At 49.5% G+C, this 21,222-nt stretch overlaps 1 protein-coding gene across 1 annotated transcript in view; it reads right to left on the reverse strand.

The window, feature by feature from the left end:
* Window positions 1-2,741: 2,741 nt before the first annotated feature.
* The window catches only part of HUNK (hormonally up-regulated Neu-associated kinase), a 131,248-nt gene continuing 112,767 nt past the window's right edge, over window positions 2,742-21,222 (reverse strand). The window contains exons 8-11 of the mRNA XM_032277044.1: window positions 20,519-20,602; window positions 14,589-14,636; window positions 7,911-8,091; window positions 2,742-5,204 (exon numbers count right to left, since the gene is read on the reverse strand). Of these exons, the coding sequence (XP_032132935.1) occupies window positions 4,546-5,204; window positions 7,911-8,091; window positions 14,589-14,636; window positions 20,519-20,602 (972 nt within the window). The 3' untranslated portion in view covers window positions 2,742-4,545. The remainder of the gene's footprint in view (window positions 5,205-7,910; window positions 8,092-14,588; window positions 14,637-20,518; window positions 20,603-21,222) is intronic.

Below are 21,222 nucleotides of genomic sequence, written 5' to 3' on the forward strand. Positions count from 1 at the left end.
TTCAATTTATGATATGGCTCTATAGGAAATGTTTTATTGATTGAATCTAGTAAAACCCAATAGCCTAATAACTAAAGTAGATAACAAGGCTATCGAGAGGTTTGCTGCTTACTTGGGAAGTCAACTGAGAAAGACAAAGTTCCCAAAGAAAGCTGTCTTTCTCCAGCTTCAAGAGTGGGTAGGACAAAGAGCATAAGGCTTAGGAAGCTGCACAGTTTTGAAAAAGACTTAAAAATGATCCAGATGCAGTGGCTCATGCCTGTAATCCCAGCACTTTGGGAGGCTGAGGCGGGTGGATCACCTGAGATCAGGAGTTTGAGACCAGCCTGACCAACATGAAAAAGCTTCGTCTCGACTAAAAATACAGAAATTAGCCAGGTGTGGTGGCAGGCGCCTGTAATCCCAGCTACTCCGGAGGCTGAGGCAAGAGAATTGCTCGAACCCAGGAGGCAGAGGTTGCAGTGAGCCAAGATCTCGCCACTGCACCTCAGCCTGGGCAAGAGGGTGAGACTAAGTCTGAAAAAACAAATGCAAGACCTGGTCCTTGCAGGAACTTCAAAAACACCTGTTGCAATGACAACTCAATCTGCTGTTGACGTCCGCCCTCTGACCACGGCAGCTACTCTCTGCTTTCCCTGTTCTTTGAGGAAGAAACTCTGCTCGAGATCAGCTCTAATGCCAGCTCATTTGGAGACTCTGGGGTATCCTTAAGCCACCTGAGGCCCTAGTTTTCCCTTCTTCAAAAAGGCTGGGGCTGAGCCAGAGAATCTCAGGTCGCTTTCTATTCTAAAATGTTGTGATTCTCACAAAAAAACACTGTCATCAAAACTAGATACTTGTTCTTTTCCCCTGGAATCCAACGACTGAGAACATCGTACAGTGAACAGTGAGCCTCTCCACTTTCTAGCTATGGGACCCTCTAAGGCTTTGTCCCCTCACTGTCCAGGAGGAAATAAGGGTTAAAGCCAGGTGTGTATATGAAAAATGTTTTGTGAATCCTAATGAATGAAGCAGTAACTGGGACAATCTCAAGAAATCATCCAGACCCCGCCCTCCCATGCCATCTCGTCATCCCTCTTCCCCTATCCATGACCGAGGCCTACTACAAGGACAAAATCTAGAAGTGAAGTTCATAACTGTCATTCTTTGTGTGCCATTTTCAGAGTTTCCATGGAAGATCTTAATCCACCCAAATGAAAAAGGCTGATTCGTCTTAACTGCCACCTACAGTATGTATGTCAGATAGAATTTTGTAGGCACACCTGTTGCAGGTAAAATAAGGGATACTGGCCCAGAAAATGCCCCCAAATGTCCCACAATGCCATTCCCGCTTGTTTCCAGTCAGATGCTAGGTCAAGAGCTTTACATAAGTGGCTCATGCCTATAATCTCAGCACTTTGGGAGGCCAAGGCAGGCACATCGCTTGAGCCCAGGAGTTTGAGACCAGCCTGAGCAACGTGGCGAAACCCCATTTCCATGAACTACAAAGAAAATTGGCTAGGCATCGTGGTGTGCAACTGCAGTCCCAGCTACTTGGGAGGCTGAGATGGGAGGATCACTTGAATCTGGAGAGGCTGAGGCTGTAGTGATCCGTGACTGGTCCTTGCACTCCAGCCTGAGTGATAGAGCAAAAATAACTCCACATAAAAGATGGTACCTGCACTATTATTCGCAATGTACTTAGATGTTTTAAGATTTATCAGCAAAAAAAAGCAGCAGTCATAGTGAGGGAAAAGTGTATTTCACAGTCATTACAAAAGTACATATATCTACTAATGGTGACATAAATATAGTCCTTACTTATGACCAAATCATACAATTAAAAAGGACTTTCCCTCCTGGACATCACACGACGACAGTCCCATCAATTTCCATCAGTAACTACAGGGTGACCAGAATCACAGGCACAGACTGAGGAAGGCAGTCACGGTCGGACAGACAACACGCTTCGGACTTACCAAAAACAGAGTCAGATTTTCCATATAAATATAATAAAATCATAAAGAATCTAGCATTTCTCCTTTCACTCGGTTTCATAGATTTGTCAGGTGCTCACACACACACCAAATACAGTGGATGCCTTTCCTCACTCCTCCTCACCTCTCACTGGGTTTAGAATCAACCTGAGTTCAGAGTCCAGGTGACCAATGGCAATGCGGTCAGTTAGTGGCACATCTGCAGCTGTTCTTGAAGCATGCCGGGAATGAAAGGCGCGTTCTCCACCAGCTAATGGCAAGGCGGAAGCACTCCTGTTTCTTGAGGAAAGTATAATGTGAGGAAAAGGCATCAGGGGCTCCAGAAAGTTCCCAATGCACAGGTGCACGCCCTGTGAGCTTGCAGAGTAGAGCGGTTGCAGCTGGAAACCGTCGTTAGAAAAGGTACACTTCATGTCAAATGGAGAGACGGTCTTAGATGATTCTTTTCTTCTCCCTGCTTAAAAAGCTCTATTTTCTTTTTCTAGAGACAGGGTCTCACTTTGCCACCCAGGCTGGAGTGCAGTAGCATGATCTTGGCTCACTGCAGCCTCGATCTCCTGGGTTCAAGGGATCATCCCACCTCAGCGCCCTCAAGTATCTGGAACTACAGGCACATGCCACCACACCCAGCTAATTTATTTATTCTATATTTGTAGAGACAGGCTTTTGCCGTGTTGCCTGGGCTGGTCTCAAACTCCTGAGCTTTGGGCTCCCAAGGTACTAGGATTACAGGTGTGAGCCAGCACGCCTGGCCTAAAAGCTCTATTTTCAATGGTAAGTTCTGGAACCCAGTCTGAAGCTATGCAAAAAAACACCAATAGCCAAGCAGTCTGACCTCATCCTAGAATGCCCTAACACTGGAGTGATCCCTTAGGGAGGAAAGCAGCAGCTCCAGGTCTTGCCAAAGTTGGCCAAATATCCATTCTCTCCTGCTCCGTCAGAGACATGAGGGACTAAGGGACGTCCCCACTGGTGAATGACAGAATGTTTCAGAACTACCTCTCTGCCCTCTGGCAAGGCTGCCTGCCAGGGACATAAAGGCTGGCTTTGCAATTCTAGATTTGTGTTTTGGGATCCATGGACTGAGGTGGCCATCTAAGGTGGCCACAGAGGTCGTCTCTGGTCGCACCTGCACAGGTCAAAAGTTGAAGACTCCAGGCCTGTCTGTAACCAGTCTCCTACATTAACCCCTATCCAACCTGTGCTGATTCTTCTTTTGATTCTGCTCACAACCGAGCGCATCCTGCCAAGTGCCAGCTGGACACAGTCAGACAGCACGGGGCTCCACAAAACGCACACACAGGGGGCACAGACACAACACTGGAGACGCATCTTTGGTTCGATCCTTGGAGAAAGGTGTGAACACACAACGTGGACTGAGCCCTGTTTGAGGAGCTCGGCTTTCCCCAAAGAAGAAACTGGCCTGTATCTGAACAGGTTCTCTGCCAGGCAAGCCGGCTCCCTGCTTCCAGCAAACTCGCTGAGTTCTGAGCCACACTTGTTATCTGGGCAGCTTGAAATCCACATCACACAGAGGTCATGCTACCTCCTTGCCATCCGAATTATGCTCTGAATTGTCACAATCATCTTTTCTCTCTTTCGACATAACCAGCCATAACTGTGTTCTGTGCCTGCCAGAAGGCTCAGGGCTATGCCTTAAACAACAGGATGAACGCTGAACCATGGAAATCTTGCCCTGCCCATGGGCCATGCCACTCAGCACATCACGACAGACAGCTCTTTTGCCCTCCACACTGAACCCTGTCGTGAAAACATGAGTTTGGTGGAATTGCTTCTCATCTCTCCATCCAAGTTTTTAAAAATTATGTTATTTCAATTTACCAACATCACATTAAAAAAAAAATCTCTTTGGAAAAGGTAATTCAATCATTAGCATGTTTCAACCAAAAAAAAAAAAAAATCTATCAATATCTTGCTTGGGAAATGAGTGTCTCCTTCAGTCTTTCTCTTCTGTCGAGGTTCCCACTGTTTGATCTTGGTCCGAAGCTCCCCTCCGTCTTCCTCTGAGTATCCTGGGCCTACCCCCAGCTCCTGCTGGCCTTCAGGGAATCCCTGCTGTGAAAGGCAGGGCTGCTACACTCTGCAGAGGAAACGTGGCCTGGATGAATGACTGTGATGTTGTTCTCTCCCTGTGACTGTGGCCGACTGCTGTGAGAGGCACACAGGTAGCACAGTGTGAAGAAAGATCTGGTAACAGTCCATTATCTGAGTGCCCCAGAAGGCTGATGCCCCATTTTTCCCCCAAGCCCAGAAGTGGGAACTGGAAGGGGTTGGTGAGTGGTTGAGAAGAAGGAAGATCTGAAGGACTGGAATTGGCTGCCCCTGGAGCCAACCCTCCTGGTGATTCCAGCATCTCTGGGGGTCCCTAAGCGAGGTTGGGTGGTGCAGGCTTTGTGGATTCAGCTACAGGTGGGACGCTGCGTGGCAGGAACCAACGGGTCACTAAGGATGCTCCACACGAGGTCCTGGAATGTTTACACCCTGACAGATGTGCGGAGCTCTGGTCCGTTGCTGTTTTCTACGATACCCCAAATCCCGCTGGCCCAAGTTAGCACTGGGTCTTGACCCCATCGGCCATGTCGAAGGCAAGGTTCACGGAGGCTAGGGGCTGCAGTGGGGGCAGGCTGGCCTCCAGGGGCCTATCTGCGGATGGCTGCAGGCTCTGATGCCGCTTCCTTAGCATCTGTCCGATGCCCATCATGGGGAACCGGCCTCGGCTTTTCACGCAATTGGGGCTCCCCAGAGGCTGCACGGGGCCGCTGCTGGGAACTGGAGGTGGGGAACACAGGCCCTCCTCTTTAGGGGGACTGTTTTTATCTTCATGAGCAAAAGAGACCACAGTGGGATGCAAAGGAGTATGGAGAGGTGACATGCTTCCGGTCGGCAGACCCGGGGACAGTGTCCTCTCGCTGGAATTCCTGCGAGCCAGGCTCACCGGGGAGTTCAGAATTCTGTAGTGATGAGAGGGAGACAGCATTTCTATGTGGTCGTCGCGATCGACAGACTCGAAGGAGCGCACCATCTCCAGCATCAGGGGTTCTTCCTTGTGGGAGATGCCGGTGCTTCCAGGCCCCGGCTGATGGGGCTCTGGCTTCTTCACAATCCTCGGGGTCCTGGGCGGCGGGACAGGGATGAACTCCATGGAAGAAGAAGCCACACAGTTGGAATCAGAGGCTTTGCGGAAAATACTGTGGCAGCCGAAGGAATCTGCACACCAAGAAAGCGCAAAAAAATCATCAGGATGCTTGGACAGAGCTCACGGCCCTTCTCCCGCCTGCTCTGACCTCCAGCTTGACGGACACGGCTCCCTGCCAAGGTCAGAAGAAAGCAACCAACAAACGGCCTTGGCAACTTTGCAAGAAGTCACCAGCAGCGTGTCACTTTCCCCACAGAGGCCGGGCAGTCTTTCTAGGATGGAGGGACAGGGGGCTGGTGACAGGAGGATTCCAATTTGCCTCATGCTCTAGCCTAACATCCTCCCTGCTTTTGGTTGCTTAAAATTCTGGACCCTAGGCAGCGGTGGCTCACCCCTGTAATCCCAGCACTTTGGGAGGCCGAGGCTGGAAGATCACGAGGTCAAGAGATTGAGACTAGCCTGGTCAACACAGTGAAACCCCGTATCTACTAAAAACAGGAAAATTAGCTGGGTGTAGTGGTGCGCACCTGTAGTCCCAGCTACTTGGGAGGCTGAGGCAGGAGAATCACTTGAACCCGGGAGGCAGAGGTTACAGTGAGCCAAGATTGTCCCACTGCACTCCAGCCAGGGTGACAGAGCAAGACTCCATCTCAAAAAAAATATTATCCACCTGAGCCTGGGAAGTGGAGGTTGCAGTGAGCTGTGATGGCTCTGCTGCACTCCAGACTGAGTGAGAGAGTGAGACTCTGCCTCAAAAAAAAGAAAAAAATTTCTGGGCCTTGCCAAAGGATCTTGGAATCAAAAAGGTACATGTACTCAACAGCACATCCATAAAACTCCCAGAAGCACACCAAGCTCTCCTGACTGAACTCCTGCCAATCTGGACCTCGGACAGCCCACACTGGAAGGAGTGCTTCCCTTGTGACTTTTTAAAATTTTATTTATTGTGGTAAAAAACACGTAACAGAAATGTTATCGTCTTACCCGTTTTTAAGTGTGCAGTTCAGCAGTGATAAGTATATTCACACTGTTGTGGAATCAGTCTCCAGAACTGTCTTCCTGTTGCAAATCTAACACACTATATATAGCCCTGCTCTCTGAAACCCCCGGCAACCACCATTTTACTGCCTGTCTCTATGAATCCAACCACTCTAGGGACCTCATACAAGTAGAATCACACAGTATCTGCCTTTTGTGACTGGCGTAATTCACTTAGCATAATGTCCTCCAGGTTCAACTGTGTTGAAGCAAATGTCAGGATTTCCTTCCCTTTTAAGGCTCTCTCATGACTTTCAATCTGGGTGGAGCCTCACCCAATTCTGAACGGGGGTAGAACAGCATCATCCATATAGTTAAGGCAACCTGCCAAATCCCCACGGTTTCTGTCTCCGGTTGGCATAGACTAGAATCCAGGTTTGCAAACTGGGCCAGAAAAGGAAGGGGAAACCCCCTACGGGTTTAGAGATGAGGGCAATAAAGCCAAGTTGATGCGAAATGAGCTCTGTCTTAGCTTCTTTCTTCTCCCATAACATTTTATAGGCTCTGTGGAGGCCCAGCTGCAGAAGCAAGCTGCTGCCCGCTGGGATCGATTTTGGGAGCAGCTGAGGGCACTGGGAAGCCTCCCTTCCTTGCATCAATAAACACATAGGCGCCAAAATGAAACGGGCGCCGGAGACACATCAGTGGAAAGGAGTACAACTTCATTAATGGCCAAGGTCTCCAATGCTCCCGCTGCCACGTGGACACTGCTGCCCCTCCCTGATCCGCTGTGCTCTGCTCCAAGGAAAGCAGGTTGCTTTGGGCCATGTGGGGACAGTGGCCTCTCTCTGGGAGCAGCACGGGAGGCAGAAGGACAGGAGCCAGGTTCAAGTCCTGTGCAGGGACTAACTGCCCACTAGGCCTGAGTGTATCTCAGCCACAGCCCTCTCTGAACCCACTTTCATGTGTAAGGAGACTGAACTCTAGGATGTGTCTCAACCCCCTCAGTAATAAGAACCTCTCCTCTACCTCACGGCTCGGCTTCAGGACGCCCCCGGCTCCTGCGTGCCCTCTCGGCATTTCTACCATGTTAAGCCTGCGTCCAGTAAGGTCTCCTTTTGGCGTCTTTTAGCACTTGCCCCAGGGAGGGAAACACATTTGTCAGTTCTGTGATGAGCTGGGTCTGACTCAGGTGGGGGAGCTTATATATGCATCGCATCTCATCCACAGCTGCGACAGGTAGGAGCCCTTACAAGTAACTAAGACAGCCAGTGAAGATCCTCAGCAGTAAAAGATCTTGGACCTCTGCAGGCTGTAGAGCTGGCATTTGAACTCAGGTCTGAGCACGCTACTTCCATCCCAGAGCCCAGATTCAATCACATTGCAGTGTTTCACAGGGTCCTCTTTTCTAGGGAAGATGCCGAATACTACCAGGGAGATACCCGATCTCTGCTCATGCACCCCATCTCTACTCCCACCATTCTTCATCTCTGATCTCTGCTCCTGCGATGCTGTGCCTCCCAACCTCTGTTCTGATGATATCATCCACCGGATTTCTGTCTCCATAATACCACGCACCCCATCTCCGTTTTCTCAAATCCTTCCTGCACAGGTGGCTAATGCCACGCAGCTGGGTCCCAGACTGTGCTCAGGCAACCTCAGGTCCACGAATCCTGCTTTTCTGGGGCCACAGGAATTGTCTGTGCTCTAGGGCCCATACCGCCCTCCCCTGTGAAGGGTACACAGCAGACACGCAGCCCAACAGGAGTGCCCTGAGAGAGTCCCCAGAGCCGACCCACCTTTGTCGGGGAAGCTGGCTTTGGAGGCCTTCCGGTCCTTCAGCAGGGCTTTGGTGTTCTGAAGTTGTGTCATGAGCGAGGCTGAGGGCTGCTTGTGTGAGGGCAGGTTCTTGTCCAACTTCTTAGAGAATGGTCGATGAAGAAAATCCCCTCTTTTTTCTTGCTCTTTGGGCTTCTTATCCTGCAAATCGGAAGCAAACATATGCATTTAGACATGCACTGGAAGATTCTTTTTGAAAAGTCATCCAATTAGAGAAACTGCAGCTTTTCAATCCTCTATGCTGTCAACTGTGCGTTGAATAAGGGAGGAGCTGTGCTCCAGCCGACGCTCCAGGAAGCCCGTCTCCCTCTGCCTGGGCAGCGAGTGGCCTTCAATTGACCCTAGCTCCCTGGCACTGTCCTCTTTCAAGGCGTTCCAGCAAGGGCAAGGCATTCCTAGGAGGTCAATTATTCTGGAGCAAGCCCAACGAACGAAGGTGAAGTAGAGCAGGGCTTCTGGAAACCTACCGTCTGCATTCAAAGTGGAGCCCAAAGATCGTACCTCCAGTAATGGCTTTGCAAAGGTGACTGGAAACATAGCTACTTCCACCTTCATGTCAGGTTCTATTTGGAGCATTCAAGCCAAGGAGGTGCCAACACAACATGGACAACAAATCCAGAGAGCCCCGAGCGGTCCGGATGGGCTTCTGGCCCTTTCTACCCTAATCATGTGAGCACTCACTTGCGTACTTAGGACTCATGTGTAAGTAGCCTTTTTTTTTTTTTTTTTTTTTTTTTTTGGTGAGGCAGAGTCTTGTGCTGTCACCCAGAATGGGATGCAGTGGTGTCATCATATCTCACTGCAACCTTGAGTTCCTGGGCTCAGGTGATCCTCCCACCTCAGCCTCCTGAGTAGCTGGGACCACAGGTGTGCACCACCATGCCCAACTATTTTTTTAAAAAGATTTCTTGCAGGGTGCAGTGGCTCATACCTATAATCCCAGCACTTTGGGAGGCTGAGGCGGATGGATCACCTGAGGTTGGGAATTCAAGACCAGCCTGACCAACATGGAGAAACTCCGTCTCTACTAAAAATACAAAATTAGCCAGGCATGGTGGCACACGTCTGTAATCCCAGCTACTCGGGAAGCTGAGCCAAGGGAATCACTTGAACCCGGGAGGCAGAGGTTGCAGTGAACCAAGATCATGCCATTGTATTCCAGCCTGGGCAACAAGAACGAAACTCTGTCTCAAAAAAAAAAAAAAAGAGTTCTTGTAGAGATGGGGTCTCCTTATGTTGTCCAGGCTGGTTTTGAACTCCTGCCTCAAGCAACCCTCCTGTCTCAGCTTCCCAAAGTACTGGGATTACAGTTGTGAGCCAAAACGATCGGCAGCGGCCATTGTTTCGGCGTCAATCTTGCTTTTGTTGTACTAGATTATAATCCATCTGATGAGAATGAACTTGACTATTTTATATATCTTCAAGCCCACAGCCTGTGGCATAAAGCCAGATGCTTAGAGAAAGCTTAATAAATAGTTATTGAAATGTTTTTTAAAAGGGCTGGTAGAAAATGAACTGAATTAAAATTAATTCAGTTCAAGCTTCTGGGAAAGGTAATGTCACCAAGAGGCAGAAGTTCTTTTTCCAGCCCGAAAGCCTGTGTTTGGTGTTTACTGTTAAAGCAACTGCACCTCTGACCTCACCGTGGGTGAGGAGGAAAAAAAGACTTTTCTTTTTCACATTTCTGCCCTCAACTTTAAGAGCATTTGCAAACCAAGAGAGCTCATCCATTTTTCATTCATGTTTTTTTTTTTTTTTTTTTTTGAGACAGAGTTTTGCTCTTGTTACCCAGGCTGGAGTGCAATGGCGCGATCTCGGCTCACCGCAACCTCCGCCTCCCAGGTTCAAGCAATTCTCCTGCCTCAGCCTCCCAAGTAGCTGGGACTACAGGCATGCACCACCATGCCCAGCTAATTTTTGTATTTTTAGTAGAGACGGGGTTTCACCATGTTGACCAGGATGGTCTCGATCTCTTGACCTCATGATCCACCCGCCTCAGCCTCCCAAAGTGCTGGGATTACAAGCGTGAGCCACCGCGCCCGGCCTCATTCATGTTGTTGAGAAGCTTCTCAAGGAAACCTCTCTTTGCTGTTTTACAGCCCTTTCTAATATGGCTGTTCAAAGTCTTTGCAGGTTAGAGTTCATGATGTCCAGTGTTTGCGTGGGAAAGAAGACAGGGTAGCTGTGGGAAGCGAGGATGCTGAGCCGCGTCGCAAGTGCCCTGGGAGGGGTACAGCTCCCTGGCCTGCAGCTGATGTGGTTCCTCCCCAACAAAGGAGCGACAAGGGAAGACAGGAGAGACGAAGCTTCCTTGGACTCCCTCCTCAGCATCTTCACAGCTGCCACCAGCCTTTTTTGAGAACACACAGGGTGCCAGATGCTGCCCTGAGGGCACAACCCACCACAAGGCAAATTCCGCTACCTCCTTTCCACGGGAAGAAACAGACGCGGTGCTTACATAATCCACCCATGAGCCCGTGGAAACCTGGATTTTCACGGCCCTGAAGTCAATGTTGTCAATCCTTGACTTGACACCACACTCTCAGAGACTGGGGCGGGGTCAGGCGATTCCAGGGGTGGAAAGGCCCAGAGGCAGGGGCGTGCCACTGTCCTAGGTTCCCCCAGTGGGATCCAAATGTTCCAGAGAAAGGCACAGGCTCCAGGGTGTGATCTGGAATGCCACGAAGGGGACTGTGTGCGCCAGGTCACCTCGGTTGAAGCCAGCAAAGGACAATCACCATTTTCCACAGCTTCCCTCTCCCTTTGTGTCCATGACACACCAACAGGCCACCTTCTCTAAGGCAAAGAACAAGCTTTCGCACACGTGCTCCCACACCCAGAGACACATACCCATCCAGCATCAAAGGCAATGTTACTGGCTTTCCTGAAAAATCTGGCAGAATCTCCTTTTGCTTGGTTCCCTCTTTCACTATGTTTATGCAAAAGTCACCAGCTCTGCCTGCTGACACCTTCTACAGGAAAAAGCAGTCAAATGTACCTTTGTCATACATTTCCAAACGCGGTATCTGGTCGAAAGGACAACACTGCAGTTCTTTCCGTGTGAGGATTGCTTTTTAAATCGATCAGCAAACACTTTTTCAGGCTGCTCTGTGGCCCCCAAGCCTTGAGAGCTGCTGGTGGCTGTCTAGGTTCATTTTCATTCCTTTAGTGTGTGTGTGTGTGTGTGTGTGTGTGTGTGTGTGTGTGTGTGTCTGTCTGTCTGTGTGTTTTGAGATGGAGTCTTGCTTTGTTGCCCAGGCTGGAGTGCAGTGGCGCGATCTCAGCTCACTACAACCTCTGCCTCCCGGGTTCAAGCAATTCTCCTGCCTCAGCCTCCCGAGTAGCTGGGATTACAGATGTGCCCTACTACGCCCAGCTAATTTTTGTATTTTTAGTAGAGACGGGGTTTCACCATGTTTGTCAGGCTGGTCTTGAACTCCTGAAGTCACGATCCGCCTGCCTCGGCCTCCCAAAGTGCTGGGATTCCAGGCATGAGCCACCATACCCAGCCCGTTTTCATTCCTTTCTAACCCTCCTTGGGTTATCAAAAGCTTCATGATCAAAATGAAAACTTCTGGGGACTACTATCACTACCCAGATAGAGTCCATGGACACCCAGTGGTGTGTAATGCGTGGGAGTTTGGTGTGGAAAGAGAACAAGGTTGGCCTGAAAGACCAAATTTCTCCTGTTGCTGACAAGGCGGGTATTTGGCAATGAGCAGAAAGCTGCAATGGAGGCAGAAAAAAAGAAAAATACACCCCCAGACAGAAAGTTCCAGGAAATCCTGCTAAGGCCACCCTTGTTAAACTTTATCCCAAGATCTACACCCTGGTATGTCCCCAAGAACCCCCAGAACATCCTTCTTCAGCAGAGAGTCAGGGATTTCATAGTAACCAGTTTCTAAAGGGAAATCAAGAATTCACCCTTAGCTGCTCCCTACTGGGGATGAACCTCAGAGTCACTCCAAGCAGAAGGGTCAACAGCCCAGAGAAAGCAAGCTTATTTATAACCAGCCAATCTCCCTGCCCTCCAAGCACATGTCACCAAATGCAACCAATCACCCAAATTAGACTTTTTCATTTGCATGGCCTATTTCTCCAAAAGAAATTTCCTAGGGAGCAGGATGCTACATTGCCTTACATAACGGAAACGGTTCTTCAGGGGGACTAATCACATCCCCCTTCCACAAGCAAGCTCTGCACGCGGCAAGGCTGCCACCTGCAGAGATGCCTGGCTTCCCTCCGATGCTCCAGCACCCACGTGGACTTGAGGGTGGGCGATGGGATTCAAGCTCTCGGTTCGAAGTCCGTCTTCTTGCACCTTCATGGCACAGTTCCAAATCCCCCGAGGCAGATCAGAGAAAAGGCCACATGAGGCCCCAGAGGCAAGCTGTACACTAAACAGCTTCTTGTTCTCTATCCGCTGTTTCCACCCACTGCAGATGTGCATGGATATTTACAAAGTGGGACATTTTGAAAACACGGCCCCATGAACAATCGTTTACCCAAGACCCTTAATGTTGTGTATTGTCCCATGGAGGAGATGGAGATGCCACAGGAGGGAGAAACCCATCCTCAGCCTCTGAGGCCTGAGCTCCAGAGAGCTGGTCCCTTCGGAGTCTTCCCTGTTGGCTTCGCAGCTGGGGTATAATGGCCACTGAAGAATGACCACAGGCTTCTGTGTTCCAAAGACCCACACGGCCCACTTCTTTCCCAGCTTGGCTGCCGTAGGTGCTGCACCTGAGAATCCCAGCCATGGTCATAGCTTGGCAGTCCAGAAGTCTGGAATCCGTTCCTTGCTCTCTCCGGAACGTGAGAGAGCATGTTACAGTTGGGTGACCTTGGACAATTCACTTCTCCTTGAGGGAGGTGTTTCCCCATATGTAACCAAAAGTGTGGATCCTTCCCAGCTCTGGGAGGATAACAATGAGCACAGATCACACCTGTTTTATCTCCTGAACAGCAAATGCATGCATTTAACAGGGACCAATGCTTGCTTCGAATCCTCACCACCCCAGGCCGGAGAATGGATGGCTGCCTGGGAAACCTGCCTCTTCCCGCATGTGGCAGAGGAACCCTGGGAGCTGAGGCAAGTTTTCTTTGAGTAACTCTATCAAGTCCAGCTCCACATGGGCTTTTTTGAAGCTTTCCTTCCCTCTGATGATTAGTAAGCCTCTCCAAGCTGTTTGGTGTGTCAGAACCAAGTGCTGACTGCTACCACCTGGGATGGCCCAGGGACCAGATGTCATGGCTGGTTGGTTTTAGTTCCTTGTTGCCCATCACATAAGGGGAAACCTGATTTTGCTGCAGAAAAACCTACAATTAAATTGATAATAACAAGACTTTGGGCTGGACATTGCGGCTCACGCCTGGAATCCCAGCACTTTAGGAGGCCAAGGCAGGCAGATCACTTGAGGTCAAGAGTTTGAGACCAGCCTGGCCAATATGGCGAAACCCCATCTCTACTAAACATACAACAATTAGCTGGGCATAGTGGCATGTGCCTGTGGTCCCAGCTACTCAGGAGGTTGAGACAGGAGAATAGCTTGAACTTGGAAAGCGGAGGTTGCAGTGAGCCAAGATCACACCACTGTACTCCAGCCTGGATGATAGAGTGAGACTCCATCTCAAAAAAAAAAAGAGGGCTTCGTTCATAAATTAGGCCATCCAGCCAGGAAGCTCTAGATAGCTGCAAACCCCACTTCTCATCCTGGTGGAAACAGAAATGCATAGCAGGGTGTACAGCTGTAGCAACACAATAAAGACGATAAAAAACAGTCAACTGCACATAGCGAGAACCAATGTGCTCTGAAGGGATTCTGCTAAACCCACTCACAACAGGATTCTGCGTGTTTTAATTCTGGATAAGGATAGGGCTGGCAGAGCCTGTGCCCTGGGCAGAGACTGACCAACACTTAGGATCATATATGATGGGTAATTTCATACGCCAACTTGGCTAGGCCAGTTGCTTGGTCAAACACCAGTCTAGATGATTCTGTGAATGTGTTTTTAAAGAGGTGATTAACAGACTGGGATCAGTGGCTCACGCCTGTAATCCCAGCACTTTGGGACACCGAGGTGGGTGGATGGCCTGTGGTCAGCAGTTCGAGACCAGCCTGGCCAACATGGTGAAATCCCATCTCTACTAAAAATACTAAAGCTAGCCAGGCATTGTGGCAGGCACCTGTAATCCCAGCTACTTGGGAGGCTGAGGCATGAGAATCGCTTTAACCTGGGAGGCAGAGGTTGCAGTGAGCCAAGATCACGCCATTGCACTCCAGCCTGGGCGACAAGAGTGAAACTCCATCTCAATAAATAAACAAAGATGTGATTAACATTTAAATCAGTAGACTTTAAGTAGATTATCCTCCATAATGTGGGTGGGTGTCATCCGATCAGTCAAAGGCCTTAAGAAAAAAAGAATGAGGTCTTCTGGCAAAAGAAATTCTGCCTCTAGTTGGGCTTTGGACTTGAAGCTGCAACATCAGCTCATCCAGCCTGCTGGTCTGCCCTGCAGATTTCAGACTTGCCAAACCCCACAATTAAGTCTCAGTCCCGGTCTCTGTCTCTGCGTACTCTATTGGTTCTGTTTCTCTGGAGAACCCCGACGAATACATAATAATTCTCCAAGTTCTTACCTGCACAGCATGGAATTCAAGATCTCTCGTCCAGGTGTCCAGAGAGGCCTGTGAAAAGGAACATCCTTCAACAACGCAAGAATCTGCACCTGTTATTTTTTTCCCTAAACTCTTCCCCGGCACCTCTGCAGCTCTGGTTAGGAATTATTCCTTTCAGTTTTCATAGACAGAAAGCAAATCCTGAAACTTCCCTGAAAGTAGGCAGCAGATGTCCTAACTCGTGTGCTGAATAGATTTTCTAGGTAAACACTTTATTAAACTCGAAGGCGCCGTATGGAGGGGTGCTCTAATGAGAAGTCAGCAGCTCCATGTTTTCTCAAACAGCAAAGACACCCACAGAAATGGCACTCAGATCAAGAAACAGAACACAGCCAGCATCGGGAGGGTGCTCCTTGCCACCCCATGTCCTCTCCCAGGCACTCTGTCCCCAAAAGTAATGACACATCACTTGTCCCCAAAAGTAATGACACTTCACTTCTTTTTTTTTTTTTTTTTTTTTGAGTTGGAGTCTCACTCTGTTGCCCAGGCTGGAGTGCAATAGCACAACCTTGGCTCACTGCAATCTCCACCTCCTGGGTTTAAGCAATCCTCCTGCCTCAGCCTCCCGAGTAGCTGGGATTACAGGTGCACGCCACCAATCCAGGCTCATTTTTGTATTTTTAGTAGAGACAGGTTTTCGCCATGTTGGCCAGGCTGGTCTTAAACTCCTGACCTCAAGTGATCCACCCACCTTGGCCTCACAAAATGCTGGGATTACAGGTGTGAGCCACTGGGCCCACCCAAGTAACTGCACTTCTGATGTCTAACAGCACAGACTGCTGGATCTGATTCTGAACTGTATTTTATAAAGTTGCATAGATTTCGAAATAAGACACAAAGTGAACATTTTAATATTTGCCTTTAAACGTTTCATCCCTGTTGTGGGTTGAATTGTACTCTCCCAAAATTCAAAGGTTACAGTCTAACCTCAGGACCTCAGAATTTGACCTTATTTGGAGAGAGAGTCTTTACAGAGGTAATCAAGTTAAAATGAGGTTATTAGGGTGAGCCCTAATGCAGTATGACTGGTGTCCTTTAAAAATGTGGAAATTTGGGCTGGGCGGGGTGACGCACATCTGTAATCCCAGCACCTTGGGAGTCTGAGGCAAGCAGATGGCTTGAGCCAGGAGTTCGAGACCAGCCTGGACAACACGGTGAACCCCCCTCTCTACAAAAAATTAGCTGAGCATAATGGTGCATGTCTGTAGTTCCAGCTATTAGGCAGGCTGAGGTGGGAGGCTCATCTGAGGTGGGGAGGTCAAGGCTGAAATGAGATGTGATTGTGCCACTGCACTCCAGCTTGGGCTGGAAACAAAGAAAGAAAAAGGAAGGAAAAACGGGAAGGGAGGGGAGAAAAAGAGAAAGAAAGGAGGGAGGAAGGGAGGGAAGGAAGGAAAAAAAGGAAGAAAGAAAAGGAAGGAAGGGAGGGAGGGCAAGAAGAGAGAAAGAAAGGAGAGAGGGAATGAAGGAAAAGAAAAAAAGAGAGAGGGAAGGAAGGAAGTAAAGGAAAGAAATGAAGGAAGGAAGGAAAGGAAGAAAGGAAGGAAGGAAGAAAAGGAAGGAAGAAAGAAAGCAAAGAAAGCGAGAGAGGAAGGAAGGGAGGGAGGGAGGGGAAAGAAAAGAGAGAAAAAGGAGGGAGGGAGGGAATCTTTCGGGCACACACGATAGGTGTTCTCAGATGAGAAATAGTCTCTGCCTTCGATAGGAAAAAGAGAGAGAAAATGGTCAAGTGGTATAATCACTGCTTGGTAACCCCAAGAGGGAAGTTTTTGCAACTTAATTCAGCTCCTTTGTCTCCTAGGAGAAAACGAACTGGAATCAAAAGGAAGAAAGAGGCCACTGCTTCCACTCAGTGCCCGGACGCGGCTTGATGACATCCCTGGAGACACGAGCCCTGGGCCACACCCCGGTATGCACACAACCTGAAACCTCTCCACTATTCCCTGTGCCCATTCAACTCCACCCCTGCCCTGGGGTGGCTTCTCCCAGGCCCACCGAGGATGGAAAAGCCCCATTTTGTGAGACTCTGGTCAGGGCCCATTTGATCTTTCCATTTGCTTATTGAGCAAATATTTATTGAGCACCTACTACATGCCAGGCATCGTGTGGCCTCTGGGAATATTGTGAGGAGCAAAAGGGACTCAGACTCTACTCTTCTGGAACTCACAGCCCAGAGGGAGAAATGTTAATCAAACAACCCAGAAACAAACAAACAGCAAGTGGGCCTGGCCCTAGGATGTGGAATGCGGCAGGCAGATGGGGTAAGAGATCAGGGAACAGCAGGGACCCATGGGGAGGTGACCTTGCTCTGGGATCTGAAGACACTGAGGTTTAGCAAAGAGGGGCGGGGAGAACATTCTGGAACAGGGAGCAGCCTTTGCACAGCCCCCACAGGCAGAGAGAGCGCAGCAAGCCCAAAGGCTGTGGACTGAGCACAGGGCGGACGCAGCGCTGTGTGTGGGGGGGGGTGCCGTGGGGCTGGGGGACAAGGCAGGAGAAGCCAGCTAGGGCTGAACCACACAGGGCAACAGGGCACGGAGTCTGCCTGGCAGGTGAAGGAAGCCTCCAAAGGTTTTAAGCAGGAAAGTGACATGATGCGGTGTGAGGGTGAAAAGCTCGCTCTGTAGGTCAGGCAGGAGGGAGTGGTGGGCCACCACCCCAGAAGCAAGAGGATCGGTTAGGAGGGCATAGCCGAGGTCCAGGAGAGAGTGATGAGGCTGGGACCAGGTGTGGGGAGGGAGGCGGAGAGAGGGCAGGGGTTGGAGGGTTTCGCAGTCAGATTGGTAGAACTTGGTGATGGGCTGGCTCCGGGAGTAACAGGGAGTCAAAGACAAGGACTTGGGTTTCTTCCCTGCACTGTGGGGAGGAAGGGGCTGCCATGCATAGAGAGGGGACGTAGGGGCTGGGGAGAGTCTTGTTCAGAGTGTGCTAGATTTGAGACCCCTTCATTCATGCAAGAAGGGGTTAGTAAGCAACTGGCCAGAGGGTTCTAGAGTTCAGGGGGCACCTGGCTCTCCGCACACCTGGGCTTTCGGCTTAGCTCCTGCCATCAAGACCCACCTTCCAAAGGGCTTGTCTCCACCCTCATCTTCCCCGTGCCCCACAGCCTGTCTTGAGGAAGGGGGCATGCAGCCTGGGGTCCAGGCTAAGCCCCACCATTCCTCCCCAGCCCTGAGCATCCTTCCGTCAAGCTCATGTTCTCTCCCTTCACTGCAGCGTCACTTATGGAGAGGTGGATGCTGACTTCACTTCCCCTCTCCCCACCCCCCAAAACCATGCCATCTCTCTTCTGCCTTTGGCACTTCATGAAGCTGTTCTGTCTAACATCCTCAGGACAACTAGCGGCTCAGTCAACACCGCTGACCATTTCACAGGTGACCTTTCCTCTGTTCCTGAAGTCCCCCTGGCATCACTGACTCCTGGCTGCTTGCCTCCTGCCCGGCCACCCCCAGCCCTTGTCTTTGTCAGTTTCTCTTCTCCCTCTGCCCTAGGGTCTGTCTGAAATGGAGACCCATGCGATTGCCCACCTCAATGCTGGGGGCGGGTCCCTCTCCTGAGCTCATGTCACATTCGCACTTGGGGCCCTGCAGGGGGGCCCTCCCTGTCATGGTGTCATGACAGCTGGGCCCTCCCTGGACACCTGCTTAGCTGGCTGCCCAGGAGTCCAGCGTGGGCCTCGGTAGCCACCCTGCCTCACTGCAGCCCTGTGTGCAAGACAAGCCCAGAGAAGATCCTTCCAGAGCAATGTGAGCCGCTCATGAGATCAGGATGAAAACTTCATGTCAGAAAAAGAAAGAGGAGAGAGGCCAGGCCCAGTGACCTTATGGGGGCATAAACAAAGGATTCCTTTTTGATCCCTTCTCAAATGAAAAAACTTCTGGGTGATATGGTTTGGCTGTGTCCCCACCCACATCTCACCTTGAATTGTAATAATACCCGTGTGTTAAGGGCGGGGCTGGGTGCAGATAATTGAATCATGGGGCCAGTTTCCCCATACTGTTCTCATTGGAGTAAGTCTCACAAGATCTGATGGTTTTATGAAGGGAGTTCCCCTGTACATGCTCTCTCTAGCCTGCCACCACGTAAGATGTGACTTTGCTCCTCATTCACCTTCCACCATGATTTTGAGGCCTCCCCAGCCATGTGGAACTGTGAGTCTATTAAACCTCTTTCCTTTATAAATGAACCAGTCTCAGGTATGTCTTTATTAGCAGTGTAGAACAGACTAATAGACCTGGGTGTCCCAGGAGAGAGGTTCCTGTGGCAAGGACACTCAGGACATGGAAGGGGCTCCAGAGGGGAAAGGGAAGGGGGTTCCCAGGAAAATTACTGAGAAAGAAGAACTCACTTGGCAAAAGGTAGATGAGGGGCCCTGAGCTGGCACCCCACCCCTGACCCTCTCCCTCGATCTGGAATTCACAGGCACAGTCTCCTAACAAACATGGGTGTGGGATCCAAATTTAAGACAATTTGGCACAGGTGCCTAGTTTTTATTCTGAAATAAAAGAGCTGTGGTCTTTTTCTCTCAGGTATGTCCCAGGTCATATCAGGTCACCAGGGACAGCTGGCCAGGAAAGCCTGCTTCATCCCAAACTTTCCTGTTCCTCGCTCACTTTCTTCTGATGCCACGTGTTACACTCGGCTCTATTTTTAAGCATCTCATTCTTTCCTAGCATTTGCATTTTTCCCTTTTATTCTTAGTTGATGCATAATAATTATACATCTATTTTATGGGACAGAGAGTGATATTTCCATCCATGTATTCAATATGTAATGATCGAATCAGGGCGATCAGCACATCTATTACCTCAAATATTTATCATTTCTTTGTGTTACGAATGTTCAAAATCCTCTTTTAGCTTTTTGAATATATACAGTACGTTACTCTATGCTCCTGTGACTGGTTAATAGGGTGACAGTCACTGATCCATCGAGATGTCTTATTTAAAGGGGAACCTGTGGGCGATCTTAGTGTTATGGCCGTGAGGTAAGAACCAGATGCCAGGTATAGTTTCATGATAGTCACCTCCAAGTGTTATGGGCCTGGAGCAAGAAGGGTAACACGCCTGAGTGGGATGATGATTTCTCGGAGCTTGGTAGGTTAAGAGACTAAAGTCTGGTAGGGGATATCCATGTTGGTGAGAAATTTCTTGACTTGGATGTGCTATGTCCGGTGAACGACTATAAGCGCTGTGTAATGTTAAGAAGGCTTAATACGGTCGATATCCATGTGGAAAAGGACTAGATAGTGTGTCTGGTACCAGTATATGTGTTATAGTTGACAAATATGCCAGTAATTATTGTTCACTGTAGTCACCCTACAGTGCCACAGAACACGAGGACTTATTCCTTCCGTCTAGCCGTAATTTCGTGTCCGTCAAGCAACCCCTCTCTACCCGCCCTTCCCCCTGCCATTCCAAGCCTCTAACAACCACAGTTTTACTCTGAACTTCTATGAGATCCATTTTTGCTAGTTTCGCTCATAGATGAGTGAAACACTGAGCATCTCATTTTCATTTTGGGAGATCCTGAAAGTGGTTTTCAACTTTGGCTGCTCATTGGAACATCCAGGGAGCTTTAAAAAACTACTAATACCCGAGTCTCCCCTCCTCAGATGCAATGGAATTGGTCTGAGGTGCGGCCTGGGCATCCAGATGTTTAAATGCCCCCGGTGACTTTAACACGCAGCCACAGCCACAGCTGAGAACCACGGTTCAGACGCCGCGATGCTGGTTCCGCTGTAAACCATTTCTCAAGGGCTCAGTTACGAGCATAAGTCTGTGTCTTTTGCTACTTCAGTGTCCCACAGTAATTGGCTTCTTTTCCAATTACTGCAAATGGAAATCCACACTTCCTAAGAGACCCTGGGGTTTGCTTTGGGGGTCACTCACCTCGTAGGACTCCTTGGGGGCCCTGTACTTTTCTATCTGGTAGAGCCGGGTCTTGTAGCAGAGGCTGTCCTGGATGTCAGATTTCTACCAGAGGAGAAAGGAAAAAGCACAGCTCAACTCTCAGAAATAGAAATGTCCATTAAGCAGTCATTAATTTTTAAACCAGCACCAAGAGAATGCAGGAAATATGTGGCAGGCCAGTAAATTGCAACACGAAGTCTCACCCCAGGATGGCCTGCAGGCAGGATGCGGCGTCAGGAGAGCCTGGGCACAGAGTCAGGCCACCTACTTGTGTTACTATTGCGGCCAGCAAAGGGCAGGTGACCCTGGGTAAATTGCTGCCCCTTGGAAGGCCTCAGTTCTTTTATCTGTGCTATAAGACTACTCAGAAACATAAACGCAGAAAGCAAGAAAATGAGCTGGAAAGAATAACTTATTTTATTTTTTATTTTTATTTGTTTACTTATTTTTTAGATGGAGTCTCACTGTCACCCAGGCTGGAGTGCAGTGGTATGATCACAGTCCACTGCAACCTCCATCTCCCAGGTTCAAGCAATTCTCCTGCCTCAGCCTCCTGAGTAGCTGGGATTACAGCTGCACACAACCACACCCAGCTAATTTTTTGTATTTTTAGTAGTGACAGGGTTTTACCATGTTAGCCAAGTTGGTCTCAAACTCCTGACCTCGTGATCCGCCTGCCTCAG

The sequence above is a fragment of the Sapajus apella genome, unplaced genomic scaffold (genome assembly GCF_009761245.1).
Source record: "Sapajus apella isolate SASKATOON/1434 unplaced genomic scaffold, GSC_monkey_1.0 scaffold8, whole genome shotgun sequence".
Lineage (NCBI taxonomy): Eukaryota > Metazoa > Chordata > Mammalia > Primates > Cebidae > Sapajus > Sapajus apella.